General features: G+C 38.6%; 1 protein-coding gene across 2 annotated transcripts in view; it reads left to right on the forward strand.

The window, feature by feature from the left end:
- The first annotated feature begins 569 nt into the window (after positions 1 to 569).
- KCNH8 (potassium voltage-gated channel subfamily H member 8) overlaps positions 570 to 24,238 on the forward strand; it is a 200,047-nt gene continuing 176,378 nt past the window's right edge. For both annotated transcript variants that reach the window (XM_074900508.1, XM_074900509.1), the window contains exon 1: positions 570 to 815. In XM_074900508.1, coding sequence (XP_074756609.1) covers positions 740 to 815 — 76 coding nt within the window. In that variant the 5' untranslated portion in view covers positions 570 to 739. The remainder of the gene's footprint in view (positions 816 to 24,238) is intronic.

Genomic DNA, 24,238 nt, shown 5'->3' on the forward strand with positions numbered 1-24,238 from the left:
TGCCAGTCCCTTAAGTAAACAAAATAGCCTCAACATGCAAATAACGCACAAGACCGCGCACCCGGTGGAACCTTCTCCACGCTCCAGTCTCGCTCCCCGGTGAACACCTTACGGGGGCACTTTGCTACCCACGCCAAGCCCGTGCCACCCCTTCCAGCAAAGCCAGATCCCGTGCCTGACCCTGCGAAACTTGCTCAGGAAGCAGGGTGCAGGTGATCGCACCGTGCCTCCAGCCGGGAAAGCCTCAGACGTGCCAGAGCCGAGAGCGGGCCGGGCCGGGCCGGGGGGTGGAGGCGGCACCGGCAGCCCCGGCGCGGGCGCGCGATCCCGCGTTGCCCCCCCCCCGCTCCCCCCGCCGGCGGCTAAAGGTTGCTCTCCCCCCTCTCCCTGCCCTCCCCGCAGCTCCCCACCTCGCACGGCTGCTCTCTGCCGGCACCCCCTGCCTCCCATCCTCCTTGATTTTGGGGGGGGGCGAGGGGGGGGGCGCGGCGCCCCTGGGTGGGGCGGGAGAGCCCAGCGGTGCCGGGGCTGACTAGCGGGGTGCTCCCGGCGCCGGAGGCGGCGCGGAGGCATCCCCATCCTCCTCCTCCTCCTCCTCTCCATCCTTCCCTCCCGCCCGCCCTCCCTCCGCCCTCTCCCTCCCTCCCTCCCTCCCTTCCCCCGGGCGCCCTCTGCACTTTCTTCTCGAACCACCCTCGTAGGCAAACTTTGATGGGGAACCTCGCACCGGGCTGGAAAAATGCCGGTTATGAAGGGATTACTGGCACCTCAGAACACCTTCCTCGACACCATCGCCACCCGGTTTGACGGCACACGTGAGTCCGGGCTGGGCGGCGGGCGGCGGCTGCGGGAGCCCGGGGAGGGGGATGCGCGGGGGGCACTCTGCAAGCGACGGGAGCCTCCTCTCCTCTCCCCTCCCCTCCGCCCTCCGGGGGTTTCCGTGGTACGAGAAGCTGGCAGTGAGGAGGGGGAGGCGAGGCGAGGCAGCTCCTAGCCTCTCCAGTTCTCCTGCCTGGCTCTTCCACAGCTCTGCAGGTGATGAGGGTACTGGGTCCCCTCGTCTCCCGACCCCCTGCGTGGGGGCTCCGGGAGGGTCGGGGGCAGCTGCTGGAGCCAGGATCTCTGCAGGAAAGTTGTGCGTTGGGCTGGGGCTTCCTGCGCCCCCGGCAGCCGGGAGAGGCAGGCTTCAGAGCCTGGGCAGGAGCTCTGGGGAGTTGGGGTTTTTAGCTTGTGGGGTTTTTTGGGGTGTGGTGTTTTTTTTTTTTGTCTTTACTACGCCCAGCCTCGCTCTCAAACCTCCTGAAAAGCAGAATTCCTGTAACTGGGGCTCAGGAGTGGCAGGCGCTGTTGCAGGGTGTTGAGGGAGGGAGGGTGGAAGGGCCCTTCGGCGGCAGCGCGGCGCTGGCAGCGGCGTCCGGCTGCAGCACCATGGACGGGGCCCGGCCCCACGCGTGTCCCGCCGCCCACGGCCGCGCTCCGCAGCTGCGCCGGCAAAGCCCCGGCTCCCCTGCGGGAAGTTGGCTTGCTCCCCTGCGGCTGGCGGTTAGGGGCTGCCCGTGTCTTGAGTTTTGCTTCCTCCCTGATGGGACTCACACATACTAAAGAAAATAGCAGGAGGGCAGAGAGAGAGTCGATTTGGGCCAAAACGAACTCCCTTCCCTTTAATTTCCTGGAAAAAAAAAAAAAAAAAAAAAAAAAAAAAGACATCCAGTGTGGAGGAAAACCAAACTCAGATCTGAGTTGCTGTCAGCTGTTTCTTGACTGAAAACGTTACAATCTAATGGTTTGATACCTTCTTGACTGAGTATCAGCGTTTTCTCAATGGTTCAATTAGTGTGTGATTAAGACAAGGGAACTGGGATTACTGGATCGGTAAATTGTAAAATGCCAAAAAAAAAATGGTATAGGCATTGAGATCAATTGTGGAAAAGCACAGAACTGCATTATAACTGCTCTGCTAGTCTGAGGATATGGTGCTAATTACGATTCAGGGCTGTATGTAACTGATATTTCATTATAAAACAATCCTTCCTAAGATTACTTAGATGTACCTTTGAGCTCTGTAGTCAAAGGAATTTAAAGTCCTTTTCCCTCATCCTCCACCCTTTTATTTCTATAAAGCATATCTGTATTATTTACTTCATATTGAAACATGAAGCTCTAGTTAAGAGTTTTGTTGCTGACACTGTCAATTGCCAGAAAAGCAATTCTTCCCTGCTTTGTGCTCAGGACCCTCCTCCTTTACAATGGCTTCCTTCCAAAGGATGGAGAAAACAGCCTGTGAGCAGCACACACAAAAATTTCACAAATTCTATATTGTTCTTCAAAGATTCAATTTAGCAAGCAACACTAATGATGACATGCAGGTCTTTTAATAAATAAACACTAGAAATATGTCTAATCCCTGTGTTCTCAGTGACACCAACAGATAAGTGTGGTAGAAAGTTTATTGCTTAGCTGAATTCTATAGCCAAATGTAGCTCTTTTTTTAAACCAGTAATTCTGCTAACCTTCATGAAGTTGACTGGGCCAATCTTTTACTGAACAAGAAGAAACAGACCCCAGGGTCTGACTTTGAAAGCTCTAATGCTAACAACTCATATACTTTTTCCTGGGATGTAATTTAAGAAGAACGTAATTAGGTATTTAAGGACCTCCAGAAAATACAGAACACTGTATTTTATTACAGGCAGTGAAATTTTTCTTTTTAGTTAGTGTTTAAGAATTTGGCTTAAATATTAAACAGTCCTATTCTGGAAGTCCTCATTGTATGACTATTAGCATGTGAAATACTCCCAGAAGTTCACAAGGGAAGACTTTTAATGAACTATGTGGTCCTACATCTAATAAAACTTTGGAGGATGGTACTATTCTGTGGAAAACTGGTAGCATGTCTCTTAATTTACAGAATGACATAACATCTCTTAGAGTAAAACAATGAATCAACTCAATATTATCTGAAATAGTTATGTATAATACACATCCTAGCTCAACTGAAAAACTTCAGACAGAGCTCACTTCTCTTGTTGCTTTGATACAACATATATTTTCATTTAAAAATGTTAAATTTAAATATAAAATGATTGCTTCTTCAACTGACAACAAAATTTCAGATAAATTTTGCAATTTTTTTTATACATTTCTGAGCATCAAGTAGAAACATTAAAGCGAATTTTTGTTTCATTTATATTGTCCAGGTAGTATTCCTGAGGTTGTTCTAGCTAAAGCTAGAAGTAATGCTGATGGCTAATCCTTCCAGGAATTCGTCCCTTGCCTTACTAGTTTTATAGGTGATATGGTCTGTGAAAGGAATAGAACCGATATATGGCACTGAACCTGAGGCAGTATTTCACAAACTACTTTGACCTCACACATGATGATATTTAAATGTTAAAATACAGTTTTGTGTCAAAGGGGGTTTTGGGTTGGATTTTTTTGTTGTTGTTGTTTTAACATAGTCTGTCGTTAACAGACCTCCTTTCATTTTAAGCCTCTGGAAAGGATATATTATGTTGTCATCAGTGATAGACTAATCCACCAATGCATCTTTAATCCAGAAGAGGGATAATTCTAATTCTGGGCAACAGTGCAAGAAGGGATTCCAGATAATATTAGAAAATATGCTTTGCTTTGCACAGAACTTTTCAAAAACTCATTCACATAAGTCTTTTAATTTTACTATTGCAATGATTTATGTCTAATTAGCAACTATAAATCACATTATGAAAAATTGCATATGTCAAAAAAACATAGAGAACTGCTTGACAGTTACTTCAGCTGCTTAGAATTCTCACAGTAGATTTCTCTTGTTATACGTATGTTACGCATACATATTCTTTACATAGGAAACCAGAGAATATGTGCTAAACAAAGAATTAAATTACTATTGGGGTGACTCTTGACTGTGCAGGAGATCCCAGAGATCTCCTACAAAGTTTCCATTACCTGTGATGCATATGTGGAAGAACAGCATTAAGGGTTTGCCTATCTGGATTTCCATGATAGACCTCTTAGATCTGCCCATCTGCTATTATACTTTCACCTTCTTACAACTCTGAACTGTCTTTTGTGTTCCTGACACTGTAATTTAAGTCAGTGCTTTCTCAAAGACCAGTTTTTCTCTCTGAAAACTATGCGTCAGGTCATCCAAACACTTTTTGCCATCTGTTAGCAATGTGGTTATGTGGTTATTGCTTATTCAGAAAACAAATGTACACATTTTCAAACCAGTAGGTTGTGGTTCGGAGTTTTGGGGTGGTTTTGTTGTTTGGTTGTGTGGGTTTTTTTGGTTTGGTTTGGTTTTTGTTTTTCAGAATTTCAAGACAAAATATTATTTTAAGGTGGGAAAACTATTTAAACTATAAGCCTATAATTAACACTCTCCCCCACCCTCCCCAATATTATGAAACTAAATTTCACTTCAATCTTTTGAATGGAAAATTTGCACATTTTTGCTTTTCATTCTTACTTAGATTAGGCAAAGCATTCAGAAATTGTTGGATGGTAGGAAATTATGTTCTATTACTTTCATATATATGTAAAAATAAATATTCTATATGCGCTGTTTATTTATTTCAATAGATTAAATCCTCACCAGAGGTGTTTTTTTCTGAAAATTTGTGATACTTGCTCAAAGAGCAAAGCTAACAGATTCAGCAAGTGGCCTCATTAATTTGTATTTTAAAAAGTATAACGATTTTGTGTATGGTTATGCTATAAAATGACAGCTGAAGTTCTATAATTATCTCTTGTGTCTATCAAATATGATCAGTTTCCAAATTAAGTGTGTACTTCCACATCCTTATCAACGCAATCTTGTATGATCAGTCTAATCTGAAGATCAAGCTGAGTTAATTCTTTCTTGCTCACTGTCAATGGTGATAATTTGATAATTCTCTATTTGCAGAACAACTACATTCAGATATGTTTTCTAATTAAAAACTTGCTTAAGTATTAACAAACAGAGCTTTGAACCTAAGCAGCAATTTTCGTAACTTTTTTTTTTTTTTTTTTTGTCCCTACCATTCAGATGGATTCAGTTTTCCAGTTGCTTTAGTTGCCCTTAAGGGGTGATTGAAAGGTACCTGATGGGAACACACAGATTTACGCTGTCATCACATTTGAGCTGTTTACTTCCACTGGCGTCTTGGGTAGAACCAGGTTGTCTCTGTTGCATAATCAGCAGTTGGTACAGACTGAAAGCCTTTGTATGCAGAGATCTTCCCAGATTGAAGGGGCAGATTCCTCCCCTGCTCCCCCCCACCCCCATCACTTGCTTTTCTGTCTCATAAACAAACTGGTGAGGTCTGCTAGGTTGAGCCAATGCACTAACACTTTCTGGAACTTTGTTGTGAAATTCTGTGTCTCATTAGGTTGAATTCTATCCTCTCTAGACTAGACAATGTGCTGTTTAACCCTAACACGGTTATCATAAAAACTTCAAAAGCAGCAAAGTACTTCTTGGCTACCGATGTTACGCAGTGGTTCTCTCCCAAAATGGGCTCAAGGAATTACAGCAGTGTCAGGTGTAGGGAAACATCAGCTGAGCTTTTCCAAGGGGGAGGACGTTATGATCAGACTCCAGGATCACAGTGGTCCACCTCCCAAAGACAAAAGCCTGCAATCAAAGAAGGGTGAAAGACTCAAACTATTAGACACTGATCAACATCAGAGACTTCCAAGCAGTGACAGTGGAAAAACTGGTGGCCTGTCAAACTCCTTCTGAAGGAGGGGAGATGTTGTGAGGATGGTCTAGCTCTTTCTGCTAGAGATTGTTAGTCAGCCAGAGGAAAATTTCCAAAGATACATATATACTTGGTCTTCTGTCATGAAGACTCATTTTGCCCTTTTGCTTATATCCTTGGATAAGCAAATAATGAGTTGTTTTGAATGAATCATATATTTGTCACTGCAAAAGTATAGTCAACACAAGAAAAAAATCTTGCTTGTGCTCAGCTTGGAGCACAAAGAAAGCAAGCGTTTTCCTTTCTGTACTTGTCTCTATAATACATAGCCTGTGTCGCAGCTCACTCTAGCTCTGTTACTAAAAAAAGGCAAATGTCATTTTTGAATATAAATCAGGGGTCAGATGTTGGAATCTGTGTTGTGCTGTTGCTCCTCACTGGAAGTAACCATACGCTAGATTAAGCAGCTACTTGAAAAACCTTTTCCTTTCCTTTTGGTACAGTGTTGGGGGCGTGGAACATCATAATTTAAGGTTATTTTATTTGGATGATCTTTGTTTTCAACAGCTATACTACCTTCTGATTCTAACTTGAACTGAAGTTGGACCAGAAAGACACAGAATTGGAGGGGTTCAGAGCATTTTAAGACCACATTTCTTATCTAATTCTTGAGTTCTGGTCCTAAGGATCTGGTTCAAGGAAAAAAAAAAGCGTGCAGGTGACATTTTTAATATCCAGCCACTGGATTATTATTTAAAATAATGAAAAATCATTATTACTGTATGCTTTATGCAGAGACCATGTTACTGCTAGAGAAAATACTGATGTATTTGAATTGTCAGGTGGTGTTCTCTTGGGTTTTGCCAGACAGAAAAAAGTTGGAATCACAGTCCTGCAGTGCATCCATTCAGAAGGCTATGTAACTCGTTAAACTCACCACTTTTTCTAAGGTTATAGTTTAATGCTCGTAAATGTAAAGTTCAACTAGTAGCCCACACTTATTTCAGAAGTGAAGTCTGTATTTGAATTCAAGATGAGCACTTGAAATTTAAGAGTGGAAAAGGATCATTAAATAAGGGATTTATTTTTTTTTAAAAAAAACAGGAATATTATCCTTTTTATTGTTTCTGGATATAATTTTATATGTGAGCCTAAGAAACCTCAGACTCAGTGCAGTGATCAAAACAAATCTGTATATTTGAAGTGACATATATTTGAAGGAATGTATACTTTGTCAATGGATTACAGAAGAAACTCTTTAGAGGGTTTCTAAATCTTAGATGATTACCAGGATTTCTACTGGAGATGTTCTGTAAGTTTACTTTCTTTTTCTTCTCCAAATGTATGATACTATTTTCTTTGCCGATAAAATTTCAGTGAGTAAATAGGTTTGCTATGAAAATAGATTTGTCGTTATTATTGCTATATATTCAACTTCTATTTTATCCTGCTTTTATTTTTTTATGCAGGTACCAATATTATTTACATTCCCAGTCTTACTGGATGCAAAGAAAATGTGCTCAGATTGTTGTTCAGAGCAACAGAATAGAAACAACAAAAGCACTGCCTCAAGCACATGTAGAAGTGTAATCAAATATATATGCATGAATATTTTACAATAAATCAGGAAAAGTATGGATTTGCAGAGCATTAATTGCTGTTAGTACCCCTCTGATGTAATATGTTTTTGAAAGAAAAGTTGCATATATTGTTATCAGCTATAGCGTGGAAAAGGTGAACGCAGGCACTTGCTACAGTAGCTCTGCATTTTCACAAGCTAGCTTACCTTACCTTTTGTTAGAGTGATTAGAAGTGAAGAGCAACTAAGGAACAACCTGCTCCCAAAGTAATGTTTTTTCCTGCCCACTCAATCTAAAAATAAACAAATAAGAAAGAAAATAAAAATAAGGGGGAGAGAGATAAAGAATCAAGTAAAGCATTCTCAAGCTGCAAACAGGAGACAGACTTCCTCAACAGTAAGAAAAATCTTCTTTTGGAGTTTTTATTGCCAAGTGCTTATGGTTCCTTCTGTTTTCTGGGACTGATAATAGTATTCAAAGGCTTTGGAACAGGTGTTGTTCTTAAAATACTAAAGTATTCAACATTGAACTTGACCTTAAATATTTTCTGAGCATCCATGAAGCGTAAGGCTGAGCTGTCTATCATTTGAAGGACAGCTGAAGACAGTTGCATTATGGAGAAACACCTTGTATTCCCTGTTGATCTTGGATGCAGGATTTGTTTTAAGAAATGTGGTCCACTATCTTATGATGTTACAATGGTTTTCCCCTTTTCAGGGAAGGGTGGTTTGTTTGTTGTTGGGTTTTGTTTAGTTGATTGGTTTGGGATCTTTTTCCCCCCTCCTCACAAGTTACCTATTCTATTTTCAGTGGCTGCTTAAGACTAGATCTAGAGCTTCCTGATCCCCTGAGAGAAACTTAGGTTAAGCCAGTTGTCCCTGGGTCTTCAGAGATGTTTTTCAGCAGAACATGCTTTTGAGAGTTCATGGCCAGTTTAATTATTTTCCATTACTGTTTTTCATCAGATTATATAAAAAGCATTCAAAAATCTGTTGTATTTTATCCTTAAAGAAGCACTGGTTTTTTATGAAGATCAGTGAACTCTGATGGGAAGACACTTATTCTGTGTAAGGAAGAATGCAAATAAGCAATATTGAAGGTAGCCATGGGAACTGTCCTAAAAGATTTCCAAAATTTTCCCTCTCAAATGGAATGAAGGAGATAACTGGTTCTATAGCTGAGTTTGTCCATCTTTGAGACATTAGGAAAAGTACTGAAAATACACGTAAAACAACAGCCATTACCATTCAGGTTTTTCACAGAATTTTGTGATGGCAAACTGACAACATGCAAAGTCATTTTTTTGGTCAAAACAAAATAAAATAAGCCAACTTTTTTTTTTTTTTTTTGGCCTACCACTACTTTCATCGACGTCAATATGAAATTTATTCCTGTGATAATCAAAGTTTTGAATTCAGTGAGAAATATTTAGGTACAACTTTTACCACGGTGTTACAGAATTTTGCAAATCACTTCAATAGCTTAATATTTTTGCAACTAAAGTTGGCCTTTTTCTTAGAGTTACTGTAGATGTATTTCACTTAAGATACTGATACAATTTCAACAAGTTTATTTAGGCAGAAGAGTGAGGAGTTTGATCCAAAACCTTAAATGGCCTTTTCAAGTATCACCTTATCTTTTCCTATATTTCTAGTACAGGCATTCCAAAAATATTAATGCACTGATTATGAAAGATTTTCCTTAGTACTGAGCACAAAATAGAAATACTAAAGCTTTTGTCTATCTTTCAGAAAATATGAATTTATATACTCTTAAAGACAAAACATGAAAGTTCAGGAAATTATGTCCTTTAGAATTCACAGTATTTAGTGATACAGTTCAAAGAATTTAAAACAACTTTTAAAGTAGAAAATTGCACATAGATCCAACAAATCGGAAGAAGAACCTGAAGAAAATTTGTTGTCACAAACTTATTCTTTTTTTATTTTTTTTAAATAGGTCGGTAATAAAGATATAAATACATTGATGCATTGAATCTGAGTTAGACCTTTCCTGTGTCAAAAGAAGAAATGGAATAAAAACAACTGTGACACAGTCTAATTTTCTTCAATAAAGACATTTAAAGTATCATTCCTTTTTAATTTTACCATAAAGAAAAATTAGTGCAAGAGATCAGTAAAGGAAATAACTGTCAGTATTTAGATGTATTTCCTTTGGGGGGATGTAGGCAGTTTTGAGGTAGTATTATACAAAGCTTTAATTGTTCCCTTTTGAAGAGAAAACAGCTTCCAGTGTGTCAGCAGTGAATTCACTTTTTCTCTAGGCATTACTTATGACTTCCAGGAGTCCAGGTTGCAGCTCTTGAGACTTTTAAGGGTTGAAAGTTACCTAGGTTACTTTGCTTTTCCTTCGATTTGAATTTATAGAAATACAGAAAGATTCATCTGGACGACATGCACATGAAACTCATTATTACAGCTTTTTTTTGGTGCCCTTTTCTTTTTTCCTACTATCTTCCTCAAGAGCTTGTTATGTTACGTGACTAGACATTCTAAATGTATGAAAGAGAACTCTAACCTGGTCATTTTGCCATTTATTGGACGTTTTTAGAATGGCAAAATTGTCCTAAGACAAATAGCTTTTTTTTTTTTTAAAATGTCAGATATCTCCTGAGATGAAAAGAGTATGCTTTTGCATAAATTGTACCTTTTTTAACATTTTGGTATTAACGATGATGAGAAACATGATGGGAATACTATGTTGTTTTAGAGAAAAATATTTTTGTAGGAAAAACAAACTTCTTTGAGGAAGATCAAACCACCTTCTTTGGTGGGTAAAAACTTCAACAAGTCAATAATAATCACAATATATCAGCAATAAGTCGATTTTTTTTTAATGAACCAAATGAAAATACACAATATTTTAATCAATGTCTTTCTTTTGAATATATGAATTACGTTTATGAGGTAAGACAGTCACTACATTTACTAAACTGGATTGTTTCTTTATTGATTTGAAAGGTCTTGAGGCTAAGAGTTTGGACATTTCCACTTCAACAGTGGGAAGAAGCACACACCTCATAAAACCTGTTATAGAACAAAGTGTTAGATATTTCAGTAATTAAAAAGTTCAAGTAGTAAAGTACTGTTAATAAAAATTATAGAGGTTGAGCTACACATTTGCCAAGAACAAAGAAAGTTGACAGGATCACTGAATTTCAGAGGAAAATCTATAAAGGTTGTGACTGTTTCAGTAATATAGCAATTTGGCATCATGGAAGGTAAAGGGTGAGAGGATAGTGCAGTTAGACATTATATTTGGGGAGCTATTCAAAGTCTTCCTGTAAATTGGTGTTTGCGATTTTAAAAGATATTGCAGCTTTAATGGCCTTTTTTAAAACAGAGCTGTGCTACAATACAATATGGCCAAGTCACTACTTAGTTGTGTTCAAGAGCTGCTTCTTCACTGGAAACAGAAAGCAGGATGCGTTAGACATCCTGAATATCTTTATTATTTATCTAAATATTTATCTAAAACTTTTTTTAAGGTAGACTTATATGAGATTTTTAGAATTTATCAGGAGGATGGTACTGCTGATAGTGCCTTACAGAGCATGCATCCAAGAGTGGTTAGAGCACAATGTGCTCCATACATCTGCTACCAGCAAATTCTTGCCTGGAACTAGGCAGACAATTGCTCTTATACTACATCGAGTCCTTCTCTAAGGAAAAGCATGGTAGTCTTGGCTGCCTCACATCAATTATGTGAACTCACTGCAGTGCAGTATGAGACAAAAAATTGAGGATTCATCCTTTTCATGCTTACAGGTGTGCTGAAGTTTGTGCTGGTATTGTGGTTTAACCTCAGCTGGCACCTAAGCTTCACTCTACCCTGGTGGCTTGGGGGGAACAATTGGAAAAGTGAGAACTTGTGAGTTGAGATAAAGACAGTTTGATAAGTAATGCAAAAGCATGCACCCAAGCAAAGCAAACAAAGAAATTCATTCTCCCCTTAACATTGACAATCAGGTTGTTCAGCCATCTCCAGGAGAGCAGGGCTCCATCATGCATAAAGGTAACTTGGGAAGACAAAATGCTATGAACTCCAAACATCTCCCCCATCCTCCTCCTTCCTTTCCCCAGTATTTTATTGCTGAGCATGATGTCATGTGGTATGGAATATTCCAGTGACCAGTTGAAGTCAGCAGTCCCTGCTGTGTCCTCTCCTAGCTTCTTGTGCACCCCCATCCTACTCGGTGGTGGGGTGGTGTGAGAGGCAGAAAAAACCTTGACACTGTGTAAGCATGGTTCAGCAACAACAAAAGCATCCTTGTATTATTGACACTGCGTTCAGCACAAATCCAGAATATAACTCCATACTAGCTACTCTGGAGAAAATTAACTCTATCCCAGCTAAAATTAGTGCAACTGGTTAAAGCCTACTTCCAGATTTTCTTCTGGTATGGTGCAGGTTTGCACCCAACTATTTCCAATAGCTTTGACATCCTTATGACAGCTTGTAATTTTTCTCTTTCTGAATCTGTGATTTTTGTCTTCAAGTTCATTAGCAATTACAGATAATTATTTGTTAACTCATTTTCATATTGGCAGCCATGTCCTGATCCAATGTTGGGGGAGGTTTCAATATGATCCCAAGAGCGAGATTAAGACACAAACGAGGTCAAATACCATATACCCAAAATAAGCCATAAGTGATGTAAATTTTGAAAAAGCAGACTATTCTCCTTTAAGATGTATTAAAAACCTTAAGAAAGAATAGATCATAAGTGACCTTGAATAAATAAATAAATAAACCCAAATCAACCAGGGTTTTTTCCTAAGTTTTAATTCTAGCATGAGCTGGAGTGGTGATTGATTTTCAGAGGGAAGAGATAGTCTTATGTGGTAAAATGTACAAGTCATCTTTGGCCAAGAAAGAGAAAGGGAGGGAGAAGCTGTGAAGAAGTAGTTGACTGATGGGATTGCTGAGTGAGCAGCAGGCAGTGCTTTGGAATGAACTAAATGACAGTAGCACTATAGGAAGCTCCACTTCACTGCAGAATGTGGCCAGGGAAAGGTTACTGTGAATGAGTATATTCCCAAGAGGACTAAAAGCACTATCTTCTCTCTTCTCAGAGAACAAATTACCTGTGGTCCTACATAGCACTAAGCCATCTGGCAGTCTTGGGTGTCATAGACCAACACATCTTCATTATCTTCTTGGTGAATATTTAACCACTAAAACCCAATGAGTTAAAGTCTTCATTTCAACATATTGTCACTTCTAGCTGCTTGATATGGGGGAAAGAAGCAACTAGAAGTAAGTTAGGTAGCTGACTTGGTGAAAAATCACAGTGAGAATTGACTATGTCAACGTTATTACTTTTTTTATAAATGACTACTTTTATAAAGGTAATGAGGGACCAGCATTGAGGGGTTTTTGTTTTGTTTTAACAGATTTTAGGCTTTTTTGTGTGTGGATGACTGGATAGCACATGATCTTATTTTTCATAAACTTGCTTATAGTATGTTTGAAAGTCTGACGTGGTTCTTATGTCTGCTGTCTGTCCTGCCTTGCTCCCAGAAGTTCCCATCTGTACTCTTGGGGTCGATAGGATCTGCCCAAAGAGCTGCTGAGCAGCTGCAGATTGCATCCTGGCAATGAACAGTCCACCTTAACTCCATGCGTGGGGCTGTGAATCACAGCAATTCAGTGCTGCTTCCCCAGGCAGCTGATCGATCCCTGCAGCAGAAGCAGCGATCAGCAAGAGTCAGGATGGGCAGGTGGAAATTACTTCAAACATTTAAGCTCATTAGTCATAATTCCTATACAAATAAAACAGGCAGCTGTTGAACTGTTTTCATACTGCTATGAGCAAGATCCAGATGGGGACCTGGAGTTTTGGTTTCACTTGCAACTCAGTGCTAATAAGCCAAGCAGATAGTGGAAGCAGTAACTCTTGGAAAAATGCACAGACTTTGTTGCCTGGATCCAGCTGGAGCTATCTGAACTGCTCTTTTTCCACCGCTTTTGTTCTAACTAAACAAAATAATTATGGATTAGAGATGTTCTTCCTTTTGCCCCAAAAGTATATTCAGAAAAGCAATTATCTAGACCTTTCAATGCTTTGTATTTAACATGTATATACAGAAACATGTATGCAGGTGATAACCTGCTTTAATTACAGAAGAAATCATGTTTTAGTTAGGAGAAATAGTTCACGTATTCATCTTTTTGCTGAAGAGAGTCTTCTGGGGATGATTACTTGAACTGTCAGGGCAGCTGCAGGCCTTCTGTTTGTGTCTTTTATGGTGAATAATTTTAACATTATTAATTCCTGCTGTCTTTTTTTGAATTTGTTTTTTAAACATAAATAATCATAACTTGATGTGGTATCAATCTCACCTGAGATATAACAAGTTACTGACGTAAGAACTTTTTATATAAATAGGTATAATCACTCACAGATATCACGAGACAAGGAAAAAATTTGTTCCAATGCAGAAAATAGTCATGGGGGGGAAAGAAAAACAGCCAATATATGCATCATTAAGTAAGGTGCAAAGTATAGGTAAATAGTCCGACAGTCTCACAAATGACAAGTGAATAACACAAGGAGTGTCTCTTCCATGAAACCAAGTTCAGGGAATTATTAGCCATATAAATAAATAAATAACCTGGAACTATAGTCATACATTCACCTTTTATTCTGCTTTTTAAAACACATTTCCCTTTTATGAATTCTTTGCAGGCAGGGTCTTCCTACTGAAAGGAAGAAAGACAAAGGCCAGAAAGCCCAACAACAAAAATACGGTGTGACCAACAATGTAATGGATCGTTCTTAATAAGCCAAGTTTTGGGAGATGAGTGAAATAAGTACAAGTAAAGCTAAGAGGTTAGAATTAATTGGGGGAATTACAGTAGGTTTTTTCCCCAGCCTGATGTGGTTGATATGTCCTTTTATACAAACTGTCATTGAAAAAAATAATTCCAGGGGTAAAATTAAAGGTTATGAGACATTTTCAGCCACCTTTAGACAGTCTGTGTGGTGATGACTTTAGAAGATGAGAAAGAATTAAGGGAAAGTTTTTTATATTTAAAGTGTGAAGGTATTGTCTCCTAACATTTTTGATGCTCAGGCATACGTAAAATTGATTACTCATGTTTAATTAAAATGTACATAGTAATTCTTCTAATGAAAATATTTTTCTAAAGTGAAGTTATTGAGAAAGAATCTTTGTAACAGTGTTTCTTAGTTTGTTAGTTGCTGTTTTTCTAGCTATTAAACTTTAACGTATTGCTGTGTAGAGCACAGGGAATTTATTTCATCTGTTTTAATGCTCAGAATATTGTAGCTGTTTGCATAGTACTTGAATGTTTTGGTGTTCATTTATCATGGTTAATTTGTGGCTTCGAGGGAGAGTTTGTGAATGGCACAATAAGCTAAATATAATAACAGAATAGTTTGTTTTTGAAAGCAGGTGCTTCCTGATAGCTTTACAGGCTTGGCAAGCAATGTTTGTGGCAATGAAGTGCTGCAATAAGTGTTCTGATAGCTTGGCTGTGAAAAAACACCAAAACTTTGCTTTTTGACAGACCTCACCACTATCTTCTTTGTTACATAAGACAATGCCATCTTGGGCCACGTGACATGGAATATCTCTTGGGCTGAAAATGGGGAGTGTTCTCTAGACAAACAGTCCAACAGCGTAGCACGCTGTTCTGCTTCAGGGAAGCACCAATGCCTCTTTTGTTCCAGGAACCCATGCGCCACATTAGTACGTGATTAGAAGATCAAATATCAGGGCTGGCAGCTACATATACAATGCGGGCACCTGACAGGAAGGGGTCTGAAGTATGGCACTGTGAGATATTCAGGCCTGTGTGCTGAGATTATGAGGCAAGAGCCAAGAGCTGTTCTCTGTATTATCAAGAAGGTAAATCCCCAGAAATAATACAAATGATATCCATAGAAATTCTATTCCTTTCTGCCAGAACTGCTACTACACACTAAGAGATATTTTTGTTATTGTTGTTAAATTCCAAATGCTTCTCAAATGAATTTATACTTGCCCTTATAATCAAGCATATGGAGTTACTATGGAAAACAAAACCAAAATAATTCCTGTGGTTCTGAACCAACACATTTATCTTCAGTTTTTAATTATCTGAAATTTTATGTCAATTTTGCAATATTAAGAGCTTTTTAGCTAAAAAGTAAATTTTAAAAGCCTTTTATATTTTTTACTCAAGAAAGGTCATGATGATCAAAATTGTTTCAGGATCTCTAGCAGGATCTAAGTAGTTCAGTTGCTCAAGTACAGTGGTAGAGGACTGGATAATTGCAACAAAAGGGAAATAGAGAAGTTAGAAAAATGAGGGATATATCTTATTTCCACAAGTGCAAACTACTACCAGAGTTACAGTTATGAGACTTCCACAACCAGAAGCCACCCTTGCACCATATCTATCCCATTCTTGCCATGAAAGGGGTGTATTTCACACTCCTAATTTTTTTTGTAGGATAGTTACTTTATGTGAGTGGGTTATTGTACACAAGAAGTGTGTTTCCATCCTTATCCTGTATTTGCAAAATTACTCTCATAAAGAGATATTCTAACAAGTCCAGGCCAGCAGAAAATATTAAACTTAGTTTAAAATATACTGGTGACAAATCTGAAGGAACAAAATACAGAGCTAGATAGTCTAGGTTGCAGAAACTCATCCTGTATTAGAAATACAAAATATCTCTCTTTTTCTAATCTTGGAATGTTCTCAATCACAGACTTTGAGGAAGAGGATTTTTCACGACAAGGGATTTTTAACAACCTACGCTATGATGAAACAGCATGTCCGTGAAGAGGAATTCTATCTTTACTTGCAACGCTTATCTTTCACAACATTAATGCTCAGTCAGCAAGACAAAAACTTTTCATATAGATGTTGTTTTAAATGTCTAGGAGAAAAAAACATTCCTATAAAAATGTACTTTCTACTTTCTGAAAGGTTTTTCTAATTAATGCAACTTTCAGACCAAAATTTAAAAGAAAATTGTATAAATCCTTAAAAAGAAGACCAAAACAAAAAGAAGAGAATCCAAGCACCTCTAACATCACTAAAAATGTGGCAATATTTAATTTCTATATCACATTGGCGTTATTTCATAACTTCAGGATTGCTATGTTGTGTTCCGGCACACTTTGTGAAGCATCAGGAGGACATGAGGAGTCAACAGTGGTTTTTACCAGTATTGACTCAATTTTCTAAGGCACAGCTGAATTTGTTTTCAAACTACTGAAAATAAAAATATAAATTCTATGAATACTCTAAAGTGTCATGGTGTATCTTCCTGTTTTCTAAAGCATCAAGATCAGAACCTCCTAGTACTTTAGCCATTAGCTTATCTGATTTGTCTCTTCAAGGTAGTATCTTTTGTGGTTCCTTCTTCTCAGACTAGGCATCAGCAGCCCAATGTGCCTTTCTCCCAAGACAGTTCTTGACTCAGCTCAGATCCGTTGGAAAATTCCTTTTGCAAAGTATGAGAGAGCTGTCCTCGAAGTTCAGTTGCTTACTTGTTCACCAGGCTGTTTGAATATTGAGACTTTTTCTAGGTGTCTCATGGGAACTACAGCACTAGCTTGGGTTTTTCTCCATAACTGTAATATAAACTCAGTGAGAAGAAATGTGCACCTTTAGACCCTAGCCCTGAACTGGTCACTTTCAATAAACAGTGATAGTGGTATTAGATCAAGGGGACATCTAGTAAATGGTGTGTGCCTTTTTTTTCTAATTAATATTTTTTTTTCTTCATTTCATAAGGTGCTGAAATTCTAACATATAAAATTTGTTGAAGAGAGATATTTGTATCTGATACTTTATCTCTTGCAAGTATGTGAAAGGGGGAACAAATGATTTTATGTGCCAAAGAACCAAGGAAGCCTTGTTTCTTCTTGCAGTTGAGCTCCTATATGAATTTTCTGAAATCCAATAAAGTCAAGATGACACTGAAGCTTTGCAAAAACAAGTTATGAATCATTTCTTTCCTGGCTGTTTTATAAGCTTATAGCATCTCAGCACCCTTCAGATCTCTTCTCCTCTGTTAAATATTGATGAAAACAGGTGTTCAGAGGATCCCTCTGTAAACAGGGATTTTAGTGTTGGGTAGGGAAAAGATCAGGGGAATCAGATGTACATGGGGAACATGTTCACTTATGGTCTGTTTTCTTTATTACAAAAAACCTCAACAGGTTAAAACTTTCTTGAGAGATTCAGCAAGGATGGACAATCCACAGCACCTTAAGTACCACCCTTTACAACACTCTGAAATAGACTCCTATCTGACTCTGTGGTGATGATTTCAAAATTCAGCTGTATTTGTCTTCAGCATCCTGAAAGAAATGCTTGATACAGTAATTCTGAATCTACTGCTGTGAGAGAAGAAATTAATTGGTTGAAATGCTAAGAACATGTATAATAGTCATATGCTAGTTGTCCTTCTTGCTATTTTAGATATGAGCCTTTTTTTTAGAACTGTCTTACTCCCTTTTTGTCACCAAATTTCTCAGGCAATGCCCCTCTCACAAGTGTGAATAGAAGAACTTAAGATGGACTTTGTGTCAGTTGGATATTTAGGAGTAGGCTTTGAGTGATTCACTGGATTCACTTTCCTGATGAAAGAAACTCTGAAAGGTATGGTGAATTTGGAAGTCTTTTTTTTTTTTTTTTTTTTTTCCTTAACTGGTTTTAGTTATTTACAGAATGAAGTAAGGGAAAGTGCTTTTCTCTCTTTTGACTGCAGAGGGAATCTTGTATTCATATTTTTTAGTGCTTCTTGGATGCATTTTAATTAGAGATCTAAAATAGACAGTATAACTACCTTTCATAAGTGTATCAAACATTATAAGAATCTTTTAACAAGATTCTCAAATCTCTCACATCTGGAAATAGTACAACCAATTTTTTCTGTTACTTTTTTTCTGCTTTTATGGAAGGATATTGTATAACACCTCCAGAATTGCACCTCTTTATCTCAAAAGAACTGATGTATAGAGTGAAATAGAGTGGTCAAAAGCAAGACCATTTTGGGGTTTGTCTTGCTTTTTTTTTTTTTTTTTTTTTTTTTTTTCATGGAACTGCCTGGAGCAGATGGAACTTGAGCTAATTTCATCAATAGAAATTACTGCCTAAGTTAACTGGAATAATTTATTTGCTTGAAACAGTTTAGAAATAAATGACACTTAAAGAAGTTATCTAGCAACATTCATTTTTACATAGTTCCAGCTAAATCATATATTAGCACACAAAATGAAGCAGATGGTGATAGCTGTGACACTTGAGAAAGGAGCCAAATTTGTATCCATAAATTTAACCCATCTGAGTATGAGAAGGCTTTTTTAGGTATGTGTGTTATAGGTAGCAGTCTTAATATGCATATAATGAATTTTCTGATAATTAAACCAGGTTGGACTATATATTCAGTTACTTAATGTCTTTAGCGGTGCTGAGTAGTGTTTTCTTTTTGCCTAAAAATAGGGAAATACTCAGGGAGTATAAACTTAACTGATTTAGTGATGGAGGTCATAGTTTGCTTTCTGCTTGTATTTTTTTAAATACTGAAATACCTACTAATCTAATGACCAATGAATTGCACATTGTAGGATACTTCAATCATTCAATCTTTAGTGAGTTACCCCCATGAAAATAATTTCTTCCTAAGATATTATAGTAACATTATCTGGTGTGCAGTGTTAGAACATCATGTACTTACTACAGTCTGTTGTTCCATGCAGTGTTAAACATGCTATTGAAATAGTTTCCACGTAAACTGAACCACCTTGTATACCATTAAGTATTTTAAAATAGTTTTACCCACTGTTAGGAAAAGCTATTAGTTATAGCACTCATTTATAACATAAAGATCAGTATCACAAAAATACTTGTTAATATTATAAGGATGTGGGTTGCAATTTTCCCTTCAGTTTTGATGATTGTAGAATGCCAAACCTTTATTAATAGGGAGTAAAAATAGGAGAGTTTGGTTGGCTTGGCCTGTATTTATACTTCCATATGTGGAAATTGAATAATAAGGAACAAGCCCTCCTGACAGTTCTCAAAACACCAATACAAAATTTATACATATTTATCCATCTCTGATGAGTCAGCATGCAATTTATAACTTGTAGTGAATTATTTTTTAAAAATTACTTCATTCCTGAGACTATTCACTGGTGATTTTCAGATAAGTCTAAACAGAGAAGTCAATTTTAGATTAAAATTTGAAACTTCTGGAGGACCAAATGTTATAGTGTCTTTATTATGAACATACTTCCTAAATGGATTGCCAGACATAGGAAAGGTACAGGCAGTTCCAGATGGTGTTTTTGCCATCTGAAAAGTGTCCTTCTCTCCAATGATTAGGGCAGGGAAGTAAGGAATAAATGCCTGAAGTTTGATGGGACAAAAGGGAGCATAAGTTGTCTTTTCTCCCTGTGACTAAACTGACCATGCAGGAAGGTAGTTGTGAGGTTAAGTCATTAAAGAATATTGATCTATTACCTCCCCCCCCCAAAAAAAAAAAAAAAAACAACCTCTCTATATATGTTACACTTACATAAATATATAAATGTTACAGCAAGTTCTAACCCCTGCAGTGATACAATTTGAAAACAGTTCAAGTATAACATGCTGTTTCAGACAAACCAAGTTAGTATTGATATTTGAACTTAAATCTACTGGTTAACTTCTTCAGAGTTAGATGTATTGAAAGCTGTTGTCCAAATTAAAACTGGGGAGGTATTTCACAGGGCTGCACGGATTTTCACTAGGTATGAACTTGATTCAGTTCTTAATGAAGCTAAATTGAAAATCAAAACCCAGTCTTATCCTTGTCTTTCAGTGCAGAGATAGTTAAATAGAATAGATGTAGAAACAAATAATCATAGGAAGCTGCACACTGTAGGTTACAAGAAAGCGTAAGTGGGTCAGGAGTGATTGGGTTGTTGTTTACCATTTACCTCATGTTAGTCTGTAATCCCACAGGCCGTTGGGAGATTACAGTGGAACAGAGCAGTCCTGTAACAATGCTTCACATAGTATTAATCATGAAAGAAACCTCTTTTCCCAGAAAAACAGAAGGAGCACTGAGCACCCAATAAACCGTATGCCTTTTCAGAGTAAGTCCTGTCAGGTTTGAAATACCACCTGCCTGTCACTGCACGTTCTCCATCACTGTTTCTCAGGAACTTGCAAGTGCATCCTTCAAAAAGGTAAGAGAGCTGAAAATGTAGCTCCGCAGATAAGATCTTTCTAAGCTAGAATATTTTCCATGGGAATGTCGTCTTCATCTCTCTTTTGATACTGCTTGCAGCTGTGTAGGTGATTAATTTTATATTATGCAAATACATGGCCAGTAGGTTCACAGGGAGTATCTGATGTCTGTGTTTTGTAACGTTGTTATTACTTTAAGTCAAACTAGCTTATGTCTCTTGTTAGTGAGTGTGCATTAAAGATCGAGGTGTGGTCTGAGTTGGTCTCTTATATGTCCTTTAATTTAGTCAAAACCTATATATATGAGCTCTGTACCTGTAGTCTGTTTCACATGCCGTGGGTGCATTGCACTAACCAAGGTGACTTGCCATGTCCACATAATCTGCAAAGGAGACAGTGGGCATGGAGACCTGGTATAGCAGGTGCTCATGAGGCCTTGAATGGCAGGAAACATTGGCAAGACTGTGTGTGACATCCTGTAGCAACATACCAATCTAAGACTAGTGAGATCAGAGTAATATGCACAGGAGACTTTGTGTTTTCTGAGCGTGGTAATACACATGTTGCATTGATGGTCTGTCCATCAGTAAAGGCTTTGTCCATGATTTCTGGATATCCTGTGGTTGTGCTAACCGCCTGGATTTGTGCAAAGAATTTGACACTGTGCCACATGACATGCTTGTCTCTAAACTGGAGAGACATGGATTTGATGGATGGACCACTTGATGGATAAGGAGCTGGCTGGCTGGTCACACTCAAGGAGTTGTGGTCAACAGCTCAATGTCCAAGTGGAGAGAGGTGATGAGTGTCTTTCCTCAGGGGTCAGCACTGGGACCGGTGCTTTTTAACATCTTTGTTGGTGACATGGACAGTGGGACTGAGGGCACCCTCAGTGAGTTTGCTGATGGCATCAAGCTGTGTGGTGCGGTTGACACGCTGGAGGGAAGGGATGTGCCATCCAGAGGGACCTGGACAGGCTGGAGAGGTGGGACCATGCCAACCTCATGAAGTTCAACAAGGCCAAGTGCAAGGTCCTGCACAAGGGTCGGGGCAATCCCAAACACAAATACAGGCTGTGAGATGAGGGGATTGAGAGCCGCCCTGCAGAGAAGGACTTGGGGGGGTATTAATGAATGAAAAACTGACTATGAGCCAGCAATGTGTGCTCACAGCTCAGATAGCCAACCGTGTCCTGGGCTGCATCAAGAGAAGTGTGGCCAGCAGGGCGAGGGAGGGGATTCTCCCCCCGAGACCCCCCCTTAGAGTACTGTGTCCAGTTCTGGGTGCCCCAACATAAGAAGCACGTGGACCTGCTTGAGTCAGTCCAGAGGAGGCCAAGAAGATTATCAGGGGCTGGAGCACCTCCCCTATGACAACAGACTGAGTGAGTTGGGGTTGTTCAGCCTGGAGAAGACAAGTCTCTAAGAACATCATATATCAGCCTTCCAGTACTGCCCTTTACAAGGGCAAGTAGTGATAGTATAAGGGGTAATGGCTTTAAACCAAAAGAACATAGATTTATATTGGATATAAGGAAGAAATTATTCACTGTGAGGGGGTGAGACACTGGAACAGGCTGCCCAGAGAAGCTGTGGCTGCCCTCTCCCTGGCAGTGTTCAAGGCCAGGTTGGACGGGGTTTTGAGCAACCTGGGCTAGTGGAAGGTGTCCCTGCCCATGACGGGGAGTTAGAACTAGATGATCTTTAAGGTCCCTTCCAACCCAAACCATTCAATGATTCTGTGATGTGCTCCTTCAGAAGTAGGTCCATGGTATATCTGCATGTATTGCAGACAAATGTGAGAAATGTTGATATTCTTCCCAGGTAAGAAGCCTGGGTGGGATAAAGAGACAAATGTCAGGGGAAATTCAGATATCTGATAGTTCTAGTTTTGAGTAAAAGGCTAGCAGGTTGGTTATACCTCCATTCTGGCTCTTGGGGCAGTTATTGTTATGAGGCAGAGTAATTAACAAAATACCCTAATTCAGTTTTCTTCCACATTTGGAGTGAGATATCATATACACCTAACTTGCAAGAGTGCTCTGAAGAATTTTTAATGCTGGTAAAACATTTTGAAGATGTACAATTCCCTGCAAAATATTAGCTTATTATTCCTTATTCCTAAGAAATGATTTCTTTCCCAAATCCATTAGCACTGCTATTATTTAAATAGAAGTGAGACAAATTTTTTAGCTTTTGGTACTGCTGTGAATGAATATTTTTTCAAATGATTTAAATTAAACATTCAAAACTTTTAAAAAATATAAATCCTTTTTACTCTGGTTAAACCTAAACTTTCCAATCTCTCTCTTGAAGCGGACAAAGTTACCAATGTAATAATAGAAAATTGTCAATAGTCCTTGAGTCCCATCCCCATTTAGCAGAGCAGTAAAATTGCACTAAGTTCTAGTGACTTCTGAAATTGTACTGACTGTTTGCAAAACTGTACAATTGGAGCTGTTGCTATATGTCATCCACAGAGCGATAATGAAGATATAACATTGTTTACACAACTTCAGCTAAACAGAAATTTTGGGTTTCTCAGTTATGATGTCAGTTGCATTTTGAGAAGCTTTATGGTTTCTACTGTAGCTACACGGTCTCCAGTAATCACTGCCAAATTAGCTGAAACAGAACCAGATTGTATATAAGGGTTGGTTTCCATGTTCTTTTCAAATTTTGTCCATGGTGTTACTGTTACTTCTTACAATTTTGTGCCTCAAATACTCTTTTATTGTCTGCTTCTGCATTTTTTCAAATTGGATTTATGCATTCTTTCTGAATGCAAAGCAATTTTTTTTTAAACATCACAAAAAGAAACAAACTATCCTGTAACTGTGAGGGATTTTTTTTCCCCTTCTTTTTTGCTTCTAGCTACTTCATTGAACTTATAATGTTGCAGGACTTACGTTTTCTTTCTTTCTAACTTATATAGCCAGCCACAATTTTTCTTTGTGTGAATACTCCACACTGCCTTTGTCAGTGATGGATAGCTGGGACAGATCAGTGAAGTAAATAGATGGAAGACCAGAGCCTTTTATTTGCTAAAGATCGTCAAGGCTTAAACTGAAAATGCATGCATGTTACTCTTTCAGAAACTCAACATAAAGAAATCCTGCTATGATTGACCTATTAGAAGGTCTGTTCCTGGAACACAGATTTTCCTTTTTCTTCCTTTCTTTGACTTGTGAAAGTATTTCATACTTTTGAAACTATTTCATACTATTCAGTGTATCCTTCCATATGTATGATGCCTTTTTCACTTTTGCATGGGTGTACATGGACAGTGAAGAGCACGATTACAAACGTTACCTTCTGTGACCCACGTGCTTTCCACCCACACAGGTAGCTGTCAGTCCAGCTGTTGTTCAGTTACCACATCCACTGTTCTTGCTTAGGAAGAACTTAATTGGTTACTTACTGATAAAGAAGCATACTAAACCCTGCTGACTCCCAACTCATTGTGGCTGGGGCTTAGGCTCTTCACTTCTTTTGAGATGTTTGAGTTTGTCCAAGCCCACTCTTTAAGTGTTTGTGTATAAACCATGTGAATGGTGGCACTAGAAGACTGTCTTAATGCATTCTTACTAAGTTTTCTCACTTTCTCTTAAGTTTTCACTAAAAAGATCTTTAAAACACGTGAAAATAAGCTTTTACATAATCTTACCAAGAAAAATACCTTTTGAATTGTAAAGGAAATAATTATTTCCTGGGGATAAATTTCAGAAGTTCGCCTTTATTTAGATCT

The sequence above is a fragment of the Athene noctua genome, chromosome 2 (genome assembly GCF_965140245.1).
Source record: "Athene noctua chromosome 2, bAthNoc1.hap1.1, whole genome shotgun sequence".
Classification (NCBI taxonomy): Eukaryota; Metazoa; Chordata; class Aves; order Strigiformes; family Strigidae; genus Athene; species Athene noctua.